Genomic DNA, 17,623 nt, shown 5'->3' on the forward strand with positions numbered 1-17,623 from the left:
TCAACCATCGATGGCATTTTATTTTGGAAGATTCTATGTATTACATAGGTATTAACTTCCTTCCTCTCCTGCTCCTCCCCACAAAATCCAGAAAGTTATTTTTATACATAAACAACTGAACATATAAAAATCTTGGACTTAATTTCTCTAAAGTCTTGGGTTAAAAGAACTTGAGTGGCGCTTCTCCTTTCTGAGAGTACTACTTCTCAAGGAGGATTCATGGTCTGTCCTTTGCTCACTACAGATTTCTCCTCTTCTCTGGGAAAAAATGGTCAATGCTTCTGCTTCCTTTTAATAAACTAATTTCTTGATTATTATACATTATTATTATTCCCCACTTGACACCTTCTTAGAAACTTGATTGTTGGATGTGTTTTTCATTTGGCAAAAATTCAATGTGGCTTTGCGTGGGATGTCTGAAGTGTCAGAAACAGCACTGTTGATGTTCTGGTTTTGAGAGGGAAAATATATATAGAGATGCATACATTCCCTAGAAGAACAAATGTAAAAGACTGAAATAGGGCGTGCACAGAGTTAAGAGGGCTGACAGACACTACTTGGTTTGGAATTCTGTGGCTGTCAGCCATCAAGGACTGCTGTGTAGGCCAGAATATAAATCTCCTTAGGAAGAAGTTTGGTTAGGCAAAACCACTGAGAAATGACAGTGTCTGCTACATTGTTCGACGTATATCAGAGCAGACATGCACAAGAAGCAGCATTATGGTTCATGTGTAGTAAGTAGTCACCTATTGATAAACAGGGGCATTTGTGCAAATGCTCTGGCAACCTAGGCACTGGGGGAAGAGAAAAGAAGCATCCTATTAAAATGTACTTCCATCTCTAACTCACCCAAGACGCCAGGCCTCCTAAGCTTCATGATTTGCAAAGCCAAAATGAAATTTAGCATTACATGTCATTCTATGTCATCTAGAAGCTGGTTCACTGGGGCCATCTCAGAAGAGCTGCTCAAGAGGGTAGCAAGTCTACCCAGAAGGGTATGCCTTAATGATCTTCACGTCGTCCACAGGGCGGTCCTGGGAGTTTGTTTCTACCATTCCCACGCGATTCACCATTCCTATGCCCTGACACACTCGGCCAAAAATGGTGTGTTTGCCATCAAGCCACTGGGTGGGGGCGAGGGTCACAAAGAACTGGCTGCCATTGGTATCTGGCCCCGCATTGGCCATTGCGAGAATTCCAGCCCCTGGTGGGAAAAAGGAAGAAAGGAAAGAGTATAAATAACCCCACAGGTCCAGTGTAGAGCTGCTGCCCCATCCTAGGGATGAAAAAGCAGCCAGGACTTTGTTCTGGCCTCTGTCCAGACCCAGACAACCCCTCAGGGCAGGCTCTCTGCCCTGTACAAAGGCCATCACTACACTATTCTGGCGACTTCATCTTCCTTGTCCTCACCTATTCCCCAGCCTTGACCCCTGATGCTCCTCACTAACTGTGGACCATGTTCCTGACTGCCCTCAAAAACCCAGCAAGGTTTCCTGTTTCTTTGAGGACACTTTTGATATCCTGTGACCTTTAACAAGTAGTTAGGGTCTAGAACACACCGACCAGTGCTCTGAATTGCTCAGAACTTTGTGAGAGGCGCTGCTTTCTCTAATCCACCAGGGCACTTCATGGCGCCATGGCTGGGCAGCTATCTGGCACCATGCCACGGTGTCAGGCATTCACCTTGAATCATGGCCAAAAGAGTGAGCTTTTAAAATCCCCGTTCCTACCCAGTCCAGCCAAATTATACACTTACCCGTGAATTTCAAGTCTGGATGAAGTTCATCTTCAAACTGTTTGCCATAGATAGATGCACCACCTCGACCTGCCCGATTGGAAGATGATACATGAATCAGCCAGTCACACATTCTATCTCACAGCAAGAATGATGGCCCAGGGTCAAAGGATTTCTCAGAGTAGAGGAAAGGAAAAGGCAGTGACACCTACCCCACTGCTAGGTATATTGCAACTACAGAATCTAGCACTAATAGCACATTCAAATCATTGGTTTCATTCCGATAAGACTTTCCTTTTCAAAATAACGCTATTTTTTCCTGCACATTAAAATAATACATGTTCACTATCAAAAAGGTAGAAAACATAGGACATTATCAAAAGAACATTAAAATCCTCTGTAACCTAACCATCTAGAGATAACCACCATTCATAATCTGATGTGTTAAGAGGTTTCTTGATTTTTAACCTTTTTTTGAGTATTTTAGACATGAGTGCCCCAAGTCCTATCCCTGTGCCCATCACAGACATTGCTAATCAATCAGTATTCTTCCCTGCTGAGCTAGATTTGCCTCTGAATGTTATCAACCCAGAACTCAGGCAGCCGTTATTAATTAATCAGTAATAGCCCAAGAGTTGAAACCTATTTGCCACCCTTAACCTAGGTGATGGAAAATAAAATTCATTTAAGTTAAAGCTATCCAGCTGAAGGAGAAATAGCTGGTAAGTGGCAATGTGGCAGAAAGGGACATTACGGTCGGCAGAGTCCACTGAGAGGTGAGGCAGTATATCACAAAGAGAAAACAGGGCCAGGTGTGGTGGCTCGCATCTAAAATCTCAGCACTTTGGGAAGCTGAGGCGGGAGGACTGCTTGAGGCCAGGAGTTTGAGCTGGGCAACAGAGCGAGACCCTGACTCCATAATTTTTTTTTTTTTAGAGATGGGGTCTCGCTACATTGCCCAGGCTGGTCTCAAACTCCTGGCGTCAAGCAATCCTCCCTCCTTGGCTTCCCAAGTGCTGGGATTATAGGCGTGAACCACTGCACCTGGCTCACAAAAAAATTTTAAAATTCAGCCAGATGTGGTAGCACGTGCCTGTAGTCCCAGCTCCTTAGGAGGCTGAGGCAGGAGGACTGCTTTGAGCCCAGGAGTTTGAGTTTACGGTGAGCTATGATCATGTCAGTATACTCCAGTCTAGGCAAGAGGCAAAACCTTGACTCTAAATAAATGAATACAGGGAAAATGAAGAAACATGGGATTGGGAATTATTTGCTAGCAGCATCACCACCAAATGTTATTTATATTATGCCCACAAGAGCAGGGTGCTGGGCTGGATACCCTAAGCTCAGGCAGGTTTTGCTCTAAGAGCAAAAGGATGTAAGTTAGACCAGGCGCGGTGGCTCATGCCTATAATCCCAGCACGTTGGAAGGCCAAGGCAGGTGGATCACGAGGTCATGAGTTCGAGACCAGCCTGGCCAACATAGTGAAACCCCCATCTCTACTAAAAATACAAAAAAAAAAAAAATTAGCCAGGCATGGTGGCACACACCTGTAGTCCCAGCTACCTGGGAGGCTGAGGCAGGAGAATTGCTTGAACCCAGTAGGTGGAGGTTGCAGTGAGCCGAGATCATGCCATTGCACTCCAGCCTGGGCGACAGAGCAAGACTGTCTCAAAAAAAAAAAAAAAAAAAAAAAAAGATGTAAGTTAAACATGGTTTTCTCACAGGAAAACATGTCAAAACAGGAGGCAACTTTCCTAACCAATACTAATCAATTATGTAGTCAATCATATGCCTTACTGAACTACATTGGTTTCTCCAAGTTGAACGGTCACGACAAAACAGCCTAGAACAAAGTAAACACTGGATTGGTACTCTGCTTGCCCTGCAGCCCAGTGCTGGCAGCTCACTTCCTCTACTGCCTGCTATAAAAGTAGCACCAAGTCCACCCCCAAGGCCCCTGGGCATGGCTAAGGTGTTTCCATGGCAAAAATCCTTTGCTTTACCTTTTAGTCGGCTTCACCACAGGGAGCCTGTCACAGCCCCCGTTTCTTTTCCGGAAGAAAACACTGTTCTCATGCAAAGAGGGATGGGGGTGAATCCTAACAGACTAGGGGAAACCTCCCACTTGGCCCAGGCTACCTATGCTTCTGGAAAAATACTGAACCATACTAAACTGTGTAAAACTCATTCCAAAAATTCCAACCTGCCAGTATACTTCCAAACAGCAATTATATAACCAATACGTTCCCTCTGACTCGATCCTCCCCTTTGCTTGGTCCTTTGGCAACCACTAGAGTCAAGGTTCCTGGCTGGGGTTACCAGAGACTAGGGAGAGGGCTGTGGGGCCAGACGCCACAGAGGCCAGGCTCTGCGTGCAGGACTTGAGTGAGCAAGCTAAGGATTCAGTTCAGTAGTACGCTGTCAGTCTGTGGCCTGAGCTTCAAAGTGTGATCCCTGCAACCTGAGGGCTGCCACAACAAACCCCCCAGGACCCTGCCCTCTAGGAATGGAAAACTATCACACAAACATCACCACAAACAAGAAGTGCATTAAGGAATAGGTCAGTCAAGAGTCACAGATGGGCTGGGCATGGTGGCTCACACCTGTAATTCCAGCACTTTGGGAGGCCGAGGCAGGCAGATCATGAGGTCAGGAGTTTGAGACCAGCCTGACCAACATGGTGAAACCCCATCGCTAATAAAAATACAAAAATTAGCCAGGCGTGGTGGCACGTGCCTGTAATCCCAGCTACTTGGGAGGCTGAGGCAGAAGAATCGCTTGAACCTGGGAGGCAGAGGTTGCAGTGAGCTGAGATCGCACCACTGCACTGCAGCCCAGGCAACAGAGTGAGACTCTGTCTCAAAAAAAAAAAAAAAAAAAAAAAGTCACAGATGAAGTGGGAATCAGAGGATACAGGAGGAAAGAGCATGGAGATCACCTTTACTCAATAGGCAGAGTTTTCATAATATCTTACTCATAATATGTTATCTTTTCATAACCCAATTCAACTCAGTAGGGTTTGCGGCAAAATTTCAGAAAGACAAATCATTCTAATTCAAACATTCCTCTGGGCATGCGGAATAAGTGAGAGGTGGCAGAGGGACAGAGAATGATTAAAGAGTTCTCCAGGGCAGAGCATGCTACTCAGATGTCAATTATCAGTTAGAAAGCCAACAATTTGGAAGCTTTGCAGGTTCTGTGCCTGGTCTAGCACAGACACAATGAAGATAGGCAGACCTGTTTTCTATTGTGTGTGTGTGTGTGTGTGTGTGTGTGTGTTTTGAGACAGAATCTCACTCTATCACCAGGCTGGAGTGCAGTGGTGCGATCTCGGCTCACTGCAACTTCTGCCTCCCGGGTTCAAGTGATTTTCCTGCCTCAGCCTCCTGAGTAGCTGGGACTACAGGCGCCCGCCACCATGCCCAGCTAATTTTTGTATTTTTAGTAGAGACGGGGTTTCACCATGTTGCCCAGGATGGTCTCAATCTTGACCTCATGATCTGCCAGGCTTGGCCTCCCAAAGTGCTGGGATTACAGGTGTGAGCCACCACACCCGGCCAAGACCTGTTTTCTAACCTTTGATTACAGGTTAGAAAAGAACCTTCAAGATTCTTTTCTGGCCAGGTACAAGTGGCTCACACCTATAATCCCAACACTTCGGGAGGCTGAAGGGGGCGGATCTCTTAAGCCCAGGAGTTGAGACCAGCCTAAGCAACATGGTGAAACTCGTCTCTACAAAAATTAGCCAGGCGTGGTTGTGCGTGCCTGTATTCCCAGCTACAGCTACTCAGGTGGCTGAGGTGAGAGGATCACTCAAGCCCAGTAGGTCGAGGCTAGAGTGAGCTGTGATTGCGCCATTGCACTCCTGTCTGTCTCCAAAAAAAAAAGAGATTCTTTTCCTCTTCTGTCCTCTGTCCTCTCTTGGGATCATTTATTCAATGTATTTATTTCAGACACGCAAACATACAAAGAATAATATGACCAATATCTATGACCACCTCCGCCCCCAAGAAATAAACTATTGCAAATCCAGCTAAGACCCCATGCATACACCCCACTGCATCTCTCCCCACCACTCATTCTCCTGAGAGCTAACAGCTGATTCAAAGAATCACATTTTCCTCTCAGGTAACCACTATTCTGACAAGAATTTGGCATTTCCATGCATTTTCTTTTTTACTACACATATATGTATCCCTAAAAAAAAAAAAAAAAAAGTACTGCTGTTTTGCATGTTTTTAAGCTTTTTTACTACACATCTATGTACCCCTAAAAAAAAATATATTGTTGTTTTGCATGTTTTTAAGCTTACATAAGTGGTATTACACTTTATATATTCTCAACACTGTTTGAGAGACTCATCTACTTTGTTCCAGGCAGGTCTCTGTAGTGTTCACCTCACTGTATGACCATAATGCTCTGTCTTATCTTTTCTGGTGTTGATATTGAGGATCTTTCCAATGTTTTGGTTATTATCGACCATGCTATAAAAACTATTCTTATACTGTCTCCGAAATCCAAGTGCAAGAGCTCTCGGGGGCCAATACCTCACAGGGGATACACAGGGTCATAGTTTGAGTATTTTATCATTGCTAGATTTTTCTAAGTGCCTTATTGAAAAGGATGAACCAACATGCACCCCACCCCGCAGCACTCTCACTCTTACTGCTCTAGGTCCTTCTGTCAGTCTGAGAAGTGTGAGACCTCTTGTGGTGTTTTAAACTGCATTTCTCTGAAGTTTGGCATAATTTCATGTTTACTGGCTTATTTAGCTTGTCCCCTCTGTGAACGGCCACTCAGTGGTATGACATTTTGGAATTGATACATACAGTCATCCCTTGGTATACTCAGGGGATTGGTTCCAGGATCCCTGTGACACCAAAATCCCTGCTCGCTCAAGTCCCGCTGTGGGCTCTGAGAAAACTGTATGGACCTCCATGGTTCAAATCCATGTTGGTAAAGGCTCAACTATATACTATAGATACTAATCCTCTGTCAGTGAATGTTTTGCAAATACCTTCTCCCAGTTAACTTTTTTCACTCTTTCAATGGGATCTTCCAATGAACAGAACCTTTGCAGTTAAAATTTCTTAACCTTCTTCTTTATGATCTGTGTTTTTTTTTTTTTTTTAATTCCTTTTTTTTTCTGAGACAGAGTTTCGCTCTTGTGGCCCAGGCTGGAGTGCAACGGTGCCATCTTGGCTCACCGCAACCGCCGCCTCCCAGGTTTAAGCAATTCTCCTGCCTCAGCCTCCCGAGTAGCTGGGATTACAGGCATGCGCCACCATGCCTGGCTAATTTTGTATTTTTAGTAGAGACGGGGTTTCTCCATGTTGGTCAGGCAGGCCTCAAACTCCTGACCTCAGGTGATCTGCCTAACTCGGCTTCCCAAAGTGCTGGGATTACAGGTGTGAGCCACCGCGCCTGGCCTGTGTTGTTTCTTAAAAACAAAACACAAAAAACCCTTTTCTCATCCCTGTGACTCCTGTGATGTCCCTTCCTCCTCCTCTTAGTCACTGTGGAAACCTGTCAAAATGATGTCTAAGGCATGGGACATGCAGTGTCTTACACCAAGATGACCACACTTGGTGCTACTTGTCCCCGCCCCTCCCACCCCACAGTTGATGGGACAATAGATTAATATCCAGCCCCACAGATGGGCAGTGGCCTATAAGGAGAGCCAGTGGGGCACCTGACACCAGAGGGCAACTGACCAATCAAAGCCTCTCTTCTGGCAAGAGTGCCTCTAACAGACACTGTCCGTCAGTAGTCTCCTGAGCATCCCCAGCCTCCTCCTCCACATCCTGCCTCAACCTCAGAGACAAAAAAGGCAGGTGCTGACAAGTCCATTTTGCAGACAGGCGTGGCCAGATGACCCAGTTGTGACTTACTGATACAAACAGAAGTCACTGAGTCAAGCTTCTGAGAAAGCTACAGCTTTCCTGATAAAAACAGACAAACATACTCTTTTGTCCTTCATCTACAGCTCTTTCCCATCTTCCTTCTTTGAAAGTAGGGTGATGCCAGAACAGCAGCAGCCATCTTGCAACCATAAGACTAACAAGTTCAAGACCAAAGGCCAACACATTACGAATGAAGTGGGGAAAGATATGGCAAGCCTAGATCCCTGACAACTCTTCTGGGCTGGTGAAGAGATGACAATAACTGCTCACTTCCAGACGTTCTGTTGTGTAAGAAAAAACAGCCCGTGGGATTAGGTTTTCTGTTACTTGTAGCCAAAAGCACTGCTACCTGACACAAACACTTTGTTAATATACCAGACGGGAACAATGCCACAGTCCTCCAAGGGGCTTTGTGGTTCTGAAGATGCTGTCTTCTCTTTCTCACTTGCCTTTGGGGTCAGAGATGTCTGGATTCCAGTTCTGACCCCACCAATTACTGTTTAACCTTAATCAAGACACTTTCTCTCCAAGCCTCAGTTCCCCTGTCTGCAAAATGGGAGTAGCAGTAACACCTATGTCTCACACAGGCTTGTTATGAGAATTAAATGAGACAGCATATGGAAGCTATCTGGTGTGTAACATGAGGCAAACACACAGTAGTGTCAGTGATGAAGAGCCCCTTTAACTGAGGTAACCCGAGCATTTTCTCTGAGAAGCTGCTGGTCATGATTCAAAGTGCCACCTCGGGAGGCAGCCTGCCTGGGTTTATTCAGTTCCTCTGTCCTCAAATTTCCACCACTCCCTCGCTGCTGCTCACTCTTTGAGGAGAACCTTGCTTCTTATTTCACTGAGAAGAAGGAATTATCAGAAGAGAACTTTCACATGCTCTCACCACCAAAGCCCCTTCCCTTCCTACACCTCTACCCACCTCCCTTCCCTAAGACACTGTGCGAATAAGCTGTCCATGACTATCCTACCACCACGTACCCAATCCCGCTCACCTTTAAAGAACTCAGCAACTACAACCTCCCCCTCTAGTAGACCAATTTTTCTCTTTCTAATGGATCATTCCTGTCAGCATTTAAACATGTTATTGATATTTCCTATTTTAAAAAACAAAACTCTATTTCCAAGTATCCTCCTATTTCTCTACATCCCTTCACAGAAAAACTCCTTGAAAAAGCTGTCAACACCAAGTGTCTCCACTTCTCCCCATTTTTGCTTGAACATGCTCCATTCAGACTTTCGCCCCTCACCGCTCCACTGAAACTGCTCTTGTCAAGGTCGCCAGTGACCTCCACGTGGTTATACCCAGTGGTCAATCCTCAGCGCTCACTTTACTTGATCCACACTCGATGTCACCCTTCTGCTTGAGCTGCTGTCTTCCTTTGGCTTCCACGACTCCACATTCTCCTGGTGTTCCTCGCTGCTCACTGGCAGCTGCTCCTCCTCCGCCCCTCTGCTTTCACAGGTGTTACTCAGGCCTGCGCTGCTGTGTGAAGACCTTCCCTTCCAAACCTGGTTCCCTGACCCTTTATCTTTCACAGGTGTTACCCAATAAACCTCTATCTTGGTGTTTGCTTCCCAGAGGACCAGAACTAACACAGCTGCTATCACCCTAGTTCAAACAACAACCATCTCCAGCTTGAATAGGAATAAAAGCTTCCCACTGGTCTCCTTGCTTCCAGCCTTGCCTCCCTCTTTCCCCACCCTCTATTCTTCACATGGTAGCCACAGGGATCCTTTTCAAACAAGCCTAATCGCAGCACTCCCCTGCTTGAAACCCTCCATCAACACTGCATCACTCTGAGAACAAAATCCACAATCCTCACCACAGCTTACAACACCCCCCACGATTGGGCACTCTGCTACTCTCTGAGCTATCTCCTGCCACTCTCTCAGGTGTTCCAGCTACACTGGCCCCTGTGCTCTTTCCTGCCAGGCACACTCTGGTCTAAGGCCTCTGGCTGCTGTTCTCTTCAGAGTGCCCTTGGCCTGGATGGTCTCATGGATCACCACTTCATTTCATTCAGAACTATGGTCAAATGCTCTCAGAGAGGTTTCCCTAATCACACTCTCCAAACCAGCACTTCCCTCACCCTCTAGCCTAGTGGTTCTCAACGGGGAGTGATTTTGACCCCTGGCGACAGTGGGCAATGTCTGGAGACAATTTGGGTTGTCACACTGAGTGGTTCTATCAGTATCAAGCAGTTAGAAGCCATCACGAAGCTAACCATCCTTCAATGCGCAGGACAGCACCCCCTCCAACAAAGAATCATCCAGCTCTAAATGTCAATAGTGCCTAGGTTGAGAAATCCTGTTCCATCCCAGCGTACATTCTTTTTTCCATATCATCTGCCATCCCTGAGAGTATATTATGTACTTTTTCATTCTCCGTCTCTCACCAGAATGAGAGCACCGCGAGGGCTTTCTTATTCACTGTCATATCTCCAGCTTTTAGAAGAGTGCCTGGCCTACAGAAGGAGTCTAATAGGTATTTGTTAAATGAATTAACAATCAAAAAAAAAACAGTCACATTTGTTTGAGCTCCCACTTTGTGTCAAGCCCATGCTAACCACTGTACCAACATCAGCTCATTTACTACTCACAACCAGCCTAGGAGGTGCACGTAACCACACTCCCGACAGGTGAGCTGGCTCAGCAGGGTAAGGCAACTCCTCTACATTTAGTAAGTATTCATGTGAAGCACAAGGCAAGCCCAAGCTCCACAGTCCTGCTCTACCCTGAACCAAACTGTCTTGCCATAGTCCACAGCTGGATGAAATTTCCTCAGATTTGTCTTATCCCAGACTCAAGAGTCCCAAATGGTCCCTGAGTCATGCTCAATCAAATCTGAACTCCTCTGTCTAGGAGTCTCCATTAACTGGCCCCAAACTGCTCCTTACTGTCCCCTAAACAGGCAGTTCCGAGATCTGTAAATTTTACAGGGGCCTTTGAATCACATTTGATGCATTTGTTCTGGGTGTGGAGAGGTGGCTGGGTGATGTCACAAGAGCCAGTCTAGAGTGGAAGATGTGACACCGGGGGTGGCGGGCTCCCTCCCTACCCCTGCATGCCTCTGTCACTCCTGCCCTGTACCCACCCTTCTTCCTAAATTCAAAATGCCCTTCCCTCTACTTCCCAAGACCCATCTCGCATATGCCTCCTTCCCATCCTAATCTCATTCCATTGTGCTTTTTCCCTTATTATGAATTACTCCAACCTATATTATATACATAATCCACACCATACTATCATACATTTGCATATTTATATTATCCCATTCTAGTTGTTTCTTATAATGAATAGTTTGTTTCCTGGCAGGGCAGGGAACTGCAAGGAAAAAGAAAATGCCTTGGCTTTTAATGCTTAAGTGCTTCTCCCAGGCCTTAGAATAGCACAGGATACCCAGCAGACTCTTGGCAAATACTCATCAAATGAATAAAATTAACAGAGCTTGCTGTTCAACACGTTACATTTCAGGTGTTCCTGGGGCTACCAAGAGGAGAGATGAAATCAAAGTGAGAGTGACGCACAGGATAATCAGCATATAATTAATCACAGCAGCTGGTGAGCACTGTGAGGCCAAGTGCAGAGCAGGAAGAGCTAAAGGAAGAACTTGACAGGATGTTATGTCTTACAGAGAGGACAGAAAGGTTAGTAGAAACAAATAAAAGACATTCAGAGGGCTAAGGAAAGAGCCTCTATAGTTATAATATGGGAAAGTTGAAGGTAGAAAAATGGTTTAAAATGAAATGAAGCAGGAAGTCAAAGGGTATTTGAATTGACAAGGCATCTGGCAAAGATGTATTACAAGAAAGCATGTGGAAAGAATGGTTCCACAGTAGTCAGACTGAGGGACAGCTGGGAATGGAAGTGGTACATCAACTTGCTGAAGAGCCCAGGATGTCATTTGCTGCCCATCTGAGATGTTTAACAAAAAACGTGTCACCTAATCAGCTAGAAAATATGAACTAGTGACCCAGGAGAGCCTAACTCCTGCTTGCCTTCCACCATAGACCTGCCAGTGGGCTGCTCAGTCATTCATTATACTTGAGGCTGGGTGCAGTTATTTGAAGATCTTTTGAGTGATTCAATTTCATTAAAATTACACCATGGAAATGTGACATTATGAAGGATCATGAACCAACTACAGAAATACAGAAAAGCTCTGGCACGAGCAACTCACACCTGAGTCACTTCCAATACTTGTACCCTAATCATGGACTCTCAGTTCACTGGTATTAAGAATTAAAATTTATTTCATAACAACATGAGGGGGAGAGAGGAAGAAGACAGGAAAGAAGTACATCGAAGTACCGACGGAACCCTTTCAGACAAAGAAAGTAGAATGAAGCAGGACTAGACTCTGCCTCCCTGTTGTGCCGAACCTCTATTGACTCCAATGGGGATGGCATCAGGTTCAATAGACCGAAGAGACCTAATGCCAGCAAATGAGACATGGGGTTTTATTGGGGACTTACATACAGGGCAGAGAGTCCAATGGTGGCGGAGAACCACAATGGCTTGCAAAAAGCATGCAGTTTATATAGCATTTCCACTTAGCACCTTCTCCCTAACAATCTCCACCTGGCAATCTTCATTCAACTCAAAACTCAGGGCCTCAACCCGTGTGCGGCCCATGTTTCACAGGACGAGCCAGGGGCTCAGATGTCCCTTTATAGACAAGGAAGGAACCTCCAGGTTGGCTACTCCTGGATTCCCTAGCTCAGAACACACATTCAGATGCGTCTGCCATACAGGGTCATTCTAAGGGTTATGTTTCAGTTATTGCTATCAGGCACGTTTACCACATGCTCCCAACACCCAATAAAGTGAACATACAAAAATTAAAAATTAAAAAGTCAAAAGTTCACCAGCATCAACCAAATAAGAAAAGGGAAACAAACATGCTAAAATTGTAAAAAGAGTCAGCCAAGAGGAAAAAATAGAAAATTCTTCCATCTGTATTCCCTGAAACCAGTAACCAGGAAAGAAATGTCATGCTGAGATTCTCACAAATACCCTCCGATTCTGAACAGCCAACAGGGGAGTGGGTGAGCAGCTCTGAAAACAAAGCCCTTGAGGGCAGAAGCCCACACATATCACAGGGGCTCAGGAGTGGCAGGGCAGGCACGCAGGGCTGGCCACCTTCCAGGGTGCTGGGCCATACTTGGGGACTACCCAGAGCCTGGAGTGGTGACAGAGGGACACCACTGGCTGGTGGAGGGGGCTCTGGGACAAGACTTTAAGGGAGTCTGGGAAGATAGAACAGAGGCTAGCCCTCCCACAAGGGGCTCGCTCAGCATGAGCTGAGCTCCAGTTCTCTCCCACACCTCTTCAGGCTAGAATAGAATAGAGAGAAAGCAACCTAACATTTGAAGTGGGGAAGACAACCAGTTCCACATAAGTGGGGAGAATGACAAGGAGACTCCACTTACACTGTATCTGAGCAAGTAAAAGGTGGGGATAATGTAGGTGTTGACATCAAGCATGGATAAGATGAAAACAAATGGCATGGAAACTAGGCAAACATACCACAACCAACAGAAGGACAGAAAGGAGGAGGGGAGAAAGGAAAAGAAAACCCAGGAACTCAGCCTGGGAGAAAGTGGCTTCTCCATGGCTATCTCAAGCTATGGATGATTCAAGAGAAGTAAAAATCTAATATAACAAAAGCTCAAAGACAAGATAATACACCACAGAATAAGATGAAAAGATTGCAGAGTGAAGGAAACAAATTTAGATTCAAATGGCATCAGTAATGAGCTAGTAGATAAATTAGAGCAGTAAAGAACAGAATAAAAATGACTGAAAATCGAGTAAGGCACAGAGTAAAGGTCTGAGATTATTTTAGTGAATGCAGGGAAAAAAGAAAAAAAAATCCTATCACACAATCAAAAGAAATATGATAGATATGGAAGGCAAAGGTGATGAAACAAATAACTATATTTCCTGAAATAGAAAATCCAGTAAGTATAACAGAGAAAATATTCAGAAATAGAAATCAAAAAATTAACCCTGATGTAAAGGAAGGAGTCAATCTGGCCTCAGTATTCTCCAAAACCATATTCAAAAATGAGAAGGCAGCCAGGCATGATGGCTTATGCCTGTAATCCCAACATTTTGGAAGACCGAGGCAGGAGGATCACTTAGGCCCAGGAGTTTGAGATCGGCCTCAGCAACAGTGAGACCTCAACTCTATAAAAAATTTAAAAATTAGTGAGGCATGCTGGTGAATGCCTGTAGTCTCAGCTACTCGGGAGGCTGAGGTAGGAGAAATGCTTGAGCCCAGGGGATGGAGATTGCAGTTAGCCATGATTGTATCACTGTACTCGAGCCTGGGCCTAGGTGACAGAGCAAGATCCTGTCTCCAAAAACAACAACAACAACAACAAAAACAAACAACAACAAAAAACCAAACCAGAAGGCAATTGATCAGAAATGTCTAAAAAGATCTCAGAATGCTATACCCAGTTATGGTCTTTTTTTCTTCCTTTTAAATATTTTTATTTTATTTTAATTTATTTATTTAGAGATAGTGTCTCACTTTGTCACTCAGGCTGGAGTGCAGTGGGCACAATCATGGCTCACTGCAGTCTCAACCTCCCAGGTTCAAGTGATCCTCCTACCTCAGCCTCCCAGTAGCTGGGATTACAGGCATATGCGACCATGCCCAGCTAATTTTTTATTTTTTGTAGAGATGGGGTCTCACTATGTCGCCCAGGCTGGTCTTGAACTCCTGAACTCAAGTGACCCTCCTGCCTCAGCCTCCAAAGTGCTAGGCTTACAGGTGTGAGCCACTATGCCTGGCCTAAAAAATTTATTTTAAAAAAGTAATTTATCTCTTACAGTTGTGGAGGCTGAGAAGTCCAAGGTCAAGTGGCCACATTTGGTGAGAGCCTTCTTGCTGGTAGGGACTCTGTGAAGTCCCAAAGTGGCACAGTGCATCACACAGTGAGGGGGCTGAGCATGCCAACATGCTATCTCTTTTCAAGTATAAAAGTAACAGGCAGAAATTCTGAAACATGAATGAACTTAAAAATACAACACATTCCAGCTCTTGTAACAAAAAACCACTGGACAATTGTGATTCTTAAGCATTCTGAAAAAAAAAAAACCAAAAAACCACTAGACAAGAAATCCTGCCCTCCAGCACTTGCGAAGGTAAAAGCGAAGCAAGTTGTGAACACTAAATACACTGAAACGTAGACCCACACTGTAGCTGAAGGAATGATGAGTGCAGAACAGATAATAATAAAACTAACAACAAAAATTAAGGTCGGGGAAAAATAAGAATGGGTAGAAATTTAAGTACTAATTGCCTCATCTTTCACTGTAGGAAGTCAAATATTCTGTTCTATATATATGAAATTAAATGTAATATGTTCTGTTTTAAAAACAATAGCTTATATATCCTATTTTTTTGAAACTATTTCCATTTATCCTGTCATCCCTTAAACCAGACATGATGGGCACCAAAAGTTAACACTGTTCCTTTCTGAAAGATGGGATATTTAGGGATTAGTTAATGATGGTTAGAAATCTTTAGGAGCTATGCTTATGAATGATTTTTCCCCTTTTCTCTGCTTTCTTATATATTCTGTATTTTGAAATGCATCCATATACATTAAAAAAAAAAAACAACCCAAAAACCTGAATGCTTCTGACCATAGATGATAAATCATGAGACAATTAAGAATGACAAAAAAGAACAAGACTGAGAAAAGACTCTGCTATAGAGAAAACCAAACTTGTTTAAAGGCAAACGAGCAGAAATTAGCAGAGAAGAAGCAGACTGAGAAGCAAGGGCCCTTGAAATGAGTAAGGGTTCCACCAGTTCACTAATAAACCCCATCTAAATGCCAGTAACTTCCAAATTAATACCTCCATACCAGGTCTTTCCCTGAACCCTATATTCCTATCCAACTACTTACTCATGAGCATAGTCGGCCCTCCCTACATGTGGGTTCTACATTCATGGGTTCAACTAACCACGATTGAAAACATCTTGGGGGGAAGCAGCTGTACTGAACATGTATAGAACTATTTTTCTTGTCATTACTCCCCAAACAATACAGTACAACAACTATTTACATAGTGTTTACATCTTGCCCCTACATCTATTCTCTAAACAGCAGCTAGAGTGATCCTTTTATTTATTTATTTATTTGAGAGGGAGTCTCAATCTGTTACCCAGGCTGGACTGCAGTGGTGCGATCTTGGCTCACTGCAACCTCCATCTCCTGGGTTCAAGCAATTCTTCTGCCTCAGCCTCCCGACTAAGAACCTGAGATTACAGGTGCCCACCAACCCGCCCGGCTAATTTTTGTATTTTAGTAGACAGAGCGTTTCACCATGTTGGTCAGGCTGGTCTTGAACTCCTGACCTCAAATGATCCAACTGCCTCGGGCTCCCAAAGTGCTGGGATTACAGGCGTGAGCCACCGTGCCCAGCCTAGAGTGATCCTTTTAAAGCATAGATCAGATCATGTCTTTCCTTTGCTCAAAACTCTCCAATGACTCACATCACATCTTACTCAGAATAAAACCCAGTCTCTACCATGCCCTATAAGGTATCATATCTTATGATTTCCAGCACAGGTTCCTGCCTCAGGGCCTCTGTGTTTGCTCTTCCCTCCATCCAAAATGTTCTCCCCACAGTTGCAAGGTTCACTTTCTTACTTCATTCAGATCTCTTCTCCAATAATGTCAGAGAGGAATTCCCTGACTTTTCTACTAAAATTCCATCCCTACACCCTTTTCCTGCTTTATTGAGAGCAATAATTCTGTCTCTTTGTTTATAGGTATCTCCCTAGAGCTTAAAAAAGTATCTGACACAAAACAGGTACTCAGTATTTGTTAAATGAATGAATCGATAAAAGAACCCAGGATTTTATTATTCTCAAAATATTATAAAGTCTTTCCTTCTTATTGATCAGACTACTTGCATCACTATAATTCAGACAAATATTATTTGTTCTTAGTGAGCAGTACATGTAAGTTATGAAAAACTCTACCAAGCCTAGGAGTAAAGGTTGGTTTCTGGTCAATTCCACACATGTGTGTTCGAGGAAGGCAGGCGTTGTCACCAGAATCAACCAACACAGACCTTAGTAGGTGGAAAAGAGAGCTCTGGCTGCCTTATCACCTATTTACGACAGAGACTTCAGAAACTAATGTTGGCTTTAGAAAAAAAGACGAAAAGGAGAAAAAAAAAAGAAAACATAAACTAATGTTGGCTTAACTGTACCTGTCCCTGTTGGGTCACCTCCTTGGATCATGAAGTCTTTGATAATTCTGTGGAATTTTGTGCCATTGTAGTAACCTCGACGAGCCAACTCAGCAAAGTTCTTACAGGTCTTTGGAGCATGCTTCCAGTACAGCTCCAGCACAATGATTCCCATGCTGCAGAGGGAGAGGACAACAGCTCCAGTAAACAAAAAGGTCAGGGCAGACAGGAGTATTATGGAACTGCTCCAGGACTCTTGATTTTCAAGCTTGTAAGTCATGAAATTGTGATAACCACTGGATTTCATGCTCAGCAAAGGAAAACACCACAATGCAAGTAACATAAACACCCATTATCTTTTTTGAGTAAAACACGCAGGTGTTCTGGGTACTTCTTTTCAGCAAAATAACAAGCATGGAGAACTCAAAATTCTAATACTATACATATATACATATGTATATATATATAGCTATATCTGATTATCTGAAACCAATATAACCAAACCCTAAATTAGGAAAAAAATTCTTACACTTAATTTTTAATTTTTTTAAAAAAGAGACATTAAAATATCAGGAGTTCATATTTATTTAGAAGTTTCTGGGTGGGGGTAGGGACTGGGTAGATGGAAAATAGGAAGATGTTTAATGAATACCTTTTAAAAACTTTTGTATTTTTGATCCATGTAAATACATTACCTATTCAAAAAATTTCAATAAAAGGTACAGTTTGTGTTTGTTTGGGAGGGAGTATAAC

The 17,623-nt window shown here is 43.9% G+C and overlaps 1 protein-coding gene across 1 annotated transcript in view; it reads right to left on the reverse strand.

Annotated features, from left to right (window-relative positions):
• Nucleotides 1-17,623, reverse strand: part of PPIL1 (peptidylprolyl isomerase like 1) — a 20,241-nt gene continuing 2,618 nt past the window's right edge. Inside the window, exons 2-4 of the mRNA XM_003818895.7 lie at nucleotides 16,892-17,046; nucleotides 1,757-1,825; nucleotides 1-1,204 (exon numbers count right to left, since the gene is read on the reverse strand). Coding sequence (XP_003818943.2) covers nucleotides 984-1,204; nucleotides 1,757-1,825; nucleotides 16,892-17,046 — 445 coding nt within the window. The 3' untranslated portion in view covers nucleotides 1-983. The remainder of the gene's footprint in view (nucleotides 1,205-1,756; nucleotides 1,826-16,891; nucleotides 17,047-17,623) is intronic.

Source organism: Pan paniscus, chromosome 5 (genome assembly GCF_029289425.2).
Source record: "Pan paniscus chromosome 5, NHGRI_mPanPan1-v2.0_pri, whole genome shotgun sequence".
In the NCBI taxonomy this organism is placed as follows: Eukaryota; Metazoa; Chordata; class Mammalia; order Primates; family Hominidae; genus Pan; species Pan paniscus.